This window comes from Trichechus manatus, unplaced genomic scaffold, assembly GCF_000243295.1.
Source record: "Trichechus manatus latirostris isolate Lorelei unplaced genomic scaffold, TriManLat1.0 scaffold00111, whole genome shotgun sequence".
Lineage (NCBI taxonomy): Eukaryota > Metazoa > Chordata > Mammalia > Sirenia > Trichechidae > Trichechus > Trichechus manatus.
The window spans coordinates 2,291,824-2,297,823 of record NW_004444047.1 but is presented as its reverse complement, the minus strand read 5'-3'; the positions used below and the strand labels follow the sequence as shown (position 1 = coordinate 2,297,823).

The window sequence follows — 6,000 nt, the reverse complement described above, 5'->3', positions numbered from 1 at the left end:
GTGGGGTGTGTGTGGGGTGTGTGTGTGTTGTATGGTGTGTGTGGGGTGTGGGGTGTGTGTGGGGTGTGTGTGTGTGTGATGTGTTCCGTGTGTATGTTGTGTTATGTGTGTATGTTGGGTGTTGTGTTGTGCGTGTTGGGGCCGACTTGACAACAACTGGATCTATACACACACAGTGAAAACTGTGAGAGCTGGAGCTCCTCGTTTCTCCAGGTCTCACAAGTTTTCCACCTTTGACGGGTGGAGTCTTACGGAAATCCTAACTACAGAAAATATTGCTCTGTATGAGGGGAAGATACTGGTGTTTTCCTTCTCTGATAGGCTTCCACCTTACACAGGTTCCGGCTTTTGCAGGTCTGACTGCACGTGTCTTTAATTTACTGAAGATGCTGTGCAGAATCAGGGCTGTGAGTGTCAGAGTGCCACGTACCCTCAGGCTCAAGAGCTGAGATTTCATCTGGGCCAGCTTCACCAACGGACGAGCCCCTCCAGTCCCCAGGCCGAGTGGGGCGCCGGGCCGTGGGGGACAGTCCCCGGGCTGAGTGGGGTGCCGGGCCGTGGGGGAGAGTCCCCGGGCCGAGTGGGGCGCCGGGCCGTGGGGGACACTTCTGGCCCTGGGCTAGGCGCCTCCAAGCTGGGCCCGGTCTCCCTTTTCTGGAATACCTCCAGCGCTGGGCACCACTGCCCGGCCCACAGCTCCTGTTTCGGGGGAGCTCGCAGTAGCTTTTTCTCCTGTCAAGCTATGATCGGCCTTCCTCTAACTTTCGCCCTTGTTCTGGCATTTGCAGCCACTCAGCATAGATCCCCGTTCCTTCCCCCGTGACCTCTCCACCGTTACTTGAAGACAGCTAGCGTGTCCCCATTCCTTCTAGCCATCCGAAACCCGACTGCTTAGTAACTTTTCACATAGGCTGGGCGAATTCCAGATTTCCCCACAAACACGAAACATCTGGTGTCTGGTTCTTAGTTCATACGACCAAAAAACAAACAAAAAAAACACCAAACCAGTTGCCCTCAAGTCAATTCTGACTCGTAGCGACCCTATTGGACAGTAGAACTGCCTCATAGTGTTTCCAAGGAGCAGCTGGTGGATTCAAACTGCCGACCTTTTGGTTAGCAGCCTGAGCTCTTAACCACTGCACCACCAGGGCTCCAGTTCACCTGACACATCATATTAAATGAGGTGTTCTTGATACGTCTGTTATCTTATGAAAAACTCCCGAAACTTGCTTGAAAATCAGTCAGATTGTGGCTGTAGCTCTTCTTGTTCATCTGAATTTGCATTTAGAAGTGTGTTGTGTGAGGGACTTACACGGAGTGTTTGAAGCTTCGGTTCCCTCACCCGACTCCTTCAGCTATACTCTAAACAGGACTAGGAGCTCCCCAGTGGTGCAAATGGCTCACCCGCTCGGCTGCTAACTGAACGGTTGGAGGTTCAAGTCCACCTTGGAAGAAAGGCCTGGTGACCTACTTCCGAAAAATCAGCCACTGAAAACCCTACGGAGTGCAGTTCTCCTCTGACACACGTGGGATCCCCGTGAGTCGGCACTGACCCGACGGATTTAAGCGCGAGTAGACGGAAACGCCTTCATAACACATGGTTTCTAGAAGGTTACAAGCTGCGGCCCTTGTCTGTCTGCAGGCTACCTGAACGTGCTGTCAAACAGCCGCTGGCGGGAGCGCTGGTGCCGAGTGAGAGACAATAAGCTCATCCTGCACAAGGACCGGACAGACCTGAAGACCCATATTGCCTCCATCCCTCTCCGCGGCTGTGAGGTCATCCCAGGGCTGGATCCCAAGCACCCCCTCACCTTCCGGCTGCTTCGCAATGGGCAAGAGGTGGCTGTATTAGAGGTACGGTGTGTTCCAGAGTGTTCCAGGGTGTCCCAGTGTGTTCTGGAGTGTTCCAGAGTGTTCTGGGGTGTTCCAGTGTATTCTGGAGTGTTCCAGTGTGTTCCGGTGTGTTCTGGAGAGTTCCAGGGTGTTCTGGGGTGTTCCGGAGTGTCCCGGGGGTACACACACATTAACTTTCCCTCTAAAAGCTCAATTCGGATCGCGTATCAGAGTGCCGTAGATTTGCTGCTGATTCGATTCCTTTTCTCTCGTTTCTCTTTTTGCTTTTCTTCTGTTGATCCCTCTGTGTGAGAGGCTTTGACCTGGCAAACAGCACCGCGCCAGTTTTAACTACATCGCACGCGGAAGATATGTTTGCCAAATTACCTCCTTGTTTTACTCCCTCTGTACACACTGTTCGCATGGGAATTAAAGGCGCAGTCCCATACGTTGCTGTTAGTGGCCGGCGAGTCAGCCCCGATGCGTGACGACCTCACGGACCACAACAGAACGAAACGTTGTGCGGTCCTGCACCATCTTCGTGGACACTGGTAATTTCAGTCCATTGTCATAGCCACTGCGTCAGTCCTCCTCATGGGGGTTCCCCTGTTTTCGCTGGCCCTCCACTTTACCAACCACGTTATCCTTCCTGATGATGGGTCCAAAGTAAGTGAGATGAAGCCTCGCCATCCTCGTTTCTAAGGAGGATTCTGGTTGTATTTCTCCTAAGCCTGGTCTGTTTGTTCTCTTGGCAGTCCATGGTATATTCAGTATTCTCCACCAGCAACCACAGTTGGAATGCATCCGAATCCTGTCTTCCTTTTTCGTTGTCCCGCTTTTGTAAAAAACAAAAGAAACAAACCATAGATCACAATTCCATAGAGTGAGCTGCTTTTCAAAAGCGGCCAGAAAATCTTATTTCAAAATTTGCGGTAGAACTTGGCTTTTCCCCCGTCATTACTTACGGTCTACCTGGGAGTGGGTGTTCCTCCAGCTCCTCCGTGGAATGTTGCTGACTTCCTTACAGCTGGATCAGGCGTCTTTGGCTAGCTCGTTGCATTACAGACAGTGACTGGTGAGCCAAGCTCCACAGATGCCAAAAGGACATCCTGGGTTTCTAAGAACCCTTGAGTGTATTGGCATTTTAGTATTTGCCTGGTTGCTATTTCAGAACTTCGTGTTCTGTAAAGCAGAGAAAGCAACTACACCTAATGCCTTAGCTACATCCTGAAGCCTTCTTGAGCTAGAATTTTTTATTTTATTTTTTGCCTTGTTATGTAGTAAATTTATATTCTATTCCATAGTGAGTCAGACCTCTGGGGGCCTTTCGAATGTCCCAAAAAATAGCACGCACAAGGCAGTGCAGCGACCACAGACCATCCTTAGGCCTGTGGGATCACAGCCGACAGAAGAGTAAGGTGGTTATGTTAGACCATCTCACCAAGAGAAACAAAATGACCATTTCAAGCCAGTTTAGGGACCCTCGACAAGGGCTGCAGGTCCCCAAATCTTGTGACCAACAGGGGCCGGGGGGCTTGGCTACCCAAGTTAAGCCAGCAACAGGCATAGGGGCGCCTCCTCATGGCCAAGGTCTGTTGCCAAACTGGCGAGGCTTTCTAACAACTGGAGGCCCGAGGGGGTGCAAACGGGTAAGCCCTCGGCTGCTAACCAAAAGGTTGGAGGTTCAAGGCCACCCAGAGGCACCTCAGAAGAAAGCCCTGGTGATCTTCTTCTCAAAAACCATCCATTGAGAACCCTGTGGAGCACAATTCTACTCTGCCACACACAGGGTCGCCGTGAGTTGGGGCCAACTCAATGACGACTGGTTACTTCTCTTCCTAAACAACGTTCTTGAGCTAGGACCCTGCTAATCACATTGGTTTACATGTCTGACACTGTAGTGCCTGTCCCCAAAGATGACCCTTTTCTTACACAATTCCAGGGCATTTTAGGACCTCAGGCTTTGATTTCCTGTTTGTCTTCATGTCTCGTCATCTTTGCTGTTATGTGATCTCTTTACTGACATACCCGTGAAATTGTTTTTACACTCTTGAGCTTTTTTTATTGTACTTTAGGTGAAACTTTACAGAGCCAAATTAGTTTCTTAGTCAACAACTCACACACAAATTGTTTGGTGACATTGGTTGCAATCCCCACAACGTATCAACCCTCTCCTCTTCCACACCCCAATTTCCTGTTTCCATCCATCCGTTTTTCCTGTCCCTTCCTGTCTTCTCGTCTTTGCTTTTGGGCAGGTGTTGCCCTTTTGGCCTCATGTACATCCTGGAACTGAGAAGCACTTTCTTCACGGGTGGTATTGTTTATTTTATAGGCCTGTCTAATCTTTGGCCCAGGGTGAATGTTGGGAGTGGCTTCAGTTCTGAGTTAAAAGGGTGTCCGGGGACCATAGTCTCAGGGGTGAAATGCTTTATCTTTCATAAAACAAAATGTACTTTTTTATTGTTACAAGAATGCAGATAACATATTTGCCAGTTCAGCTTTTTTTCACTTGTACAGTTCACGGAAACCAATTACAGCAAATATGTTGTGTGACCATTGCCTTCACCTGCTGCCAATTTTTCCGTTCACCGTAAATCAAAATGCGCTTTTGTTCCCCACTCAACAGGCCTCATCCTCTGAAGACATGGGTAGGTGGGTGGGGATCCTGCTGGCTGAGACGGGCTCGTCCACGCAGCCCGAGGCCCTGCACTATGATTACATAGATGTGGAGACATCAGCCAACGTCATCCAGACGGCCAAGCAGACCTTCTGGTGAGGCGAAGGGCCTGGGAGACGGCCCTTGAGGTTACATGTTGATTTATTTCCCCTCATTTTAACCTTTACTTTCTGTGTGACTGTATGGCTTAGAAAAAACAGACAAACAAGCTGAAGATTTTCGCTTTTGAATTCTCTTAAGCCAAACTTGGCTGAAAAATTGTTGTCAGTTTTACCTTGGTGTCTTCTTTTAAAGCAGGGCTGGCAGACTTCTGACAGTGTTTGTTACCTTTCAAATGTGCCTTAGTCTCCTGGGGCAGCTGTAACAAAGTCCCACAAACTGGGTGACTTATAAGAACAAGAATGTATTCTCTCACAGCCCTGCAGGCTGGAGGTCCGAGATCAGGGTGTCAGCCGTGTTGCCTCCTTCTGAGGCTCTGAGCAAGACGCTGTCCCTGCCGCTCTGCCGGCTTCTGGTGGATCCCGGCGTTCCTGGGCTGTGGCTGCAGCGTCACATGGCGTCCTTCCTGTGTCCCCGTCTCTGTGTCTCTTCTGCTCTTTTATAGGGTCACCACTCATATAGGATTAGGGCCCACCCTACTCGGCTGTGACATCACGTTAACTTTACTGATAACATCTGCAGAGACCCTATTTCCAATCAGGGTCACCTTCACAACTACTGGGGTCAGGACTTCAGCATGTCGTTTTAGAGGACTCAGATCGACCCACAACAATACACACGTTGCCTTTCACATACTGCAGCTTTCTTTTGTTCTTTTGGTAATTTGAATTTTGGAAAATTTGTATCCCCCACTGTGAGCTGACAGATACCCGATACTTCCAGACTTTACTGACAAAATCAGAGGTGCTATTAATCGATATGACTTTTTCTGATATTGTGTAGTGGGCTGTCAGCGTTTGAAAGATCAGCAGAGGCCATGAACAGGCAAAAGATCTGTCTGAGGAGCAAGATAGATCCGTGGATGTTAGTGTAACAGAGCACAGAGTTCCCTGATGTGATTGCAGATTCTACGCTGCTTACTTTGTATCAAGAAACCACAATTTGTCAAGTTTTGGTGCACAGTTGTACCAAAGAAGATTGTCCACTATTATCTGAAAAAACCTATTAAAACACTGCTCCACTTTCCACCTGAATCTGTGAGGCCGATTTTCTTCCTGTTCTCCAACCAAAACACCATATTTCAGCAGACCAGAAGCAGAAGCAGATGTGAGAATTTAGCTGTTTTCTATTAAGCCAGTCAGTAAGTAGGTTTGAAAATGTGTAAAATGATGCCACTTACACACTTTTTTTTTTTTTTTGGAAAATATGGTTAGTTCTCATAAAAATATGTTATTTTGTTGAAATATAATGGGATTATTACTTTTTAAAGTGACTAGGAGTGAATACGTTTTTCAGTTTAACAGTAAATATTGATAGATAACCACATGCCA

General features: G+C 48.4%; 1 protein-coding gene across 1 annotated transcript in view; it reads left to right on the top strand.

Moving 5' to 3' along the window:
- The window catches only part of AFAP1 (actin filament associated protein 1), a 133,534-nt gene that overhangs the window by 101,414 nt on the left and 26,120 nt on the right, over positions 1-6,000 (top strand). The window contains exons 9-10 of the mRNA XM_004383550.1: positions 1,643-1,854; positions 4,460-4,605. Coding sequence (XP_004383607.1) covers positions 1,643-1,854; positions 4,460-4,605 — 358 coding nt within the window. The remainder of the gene's footprint in view (positions 1-1,642; positions 1,855-4,459; positions 4,606-6,000) is intronic.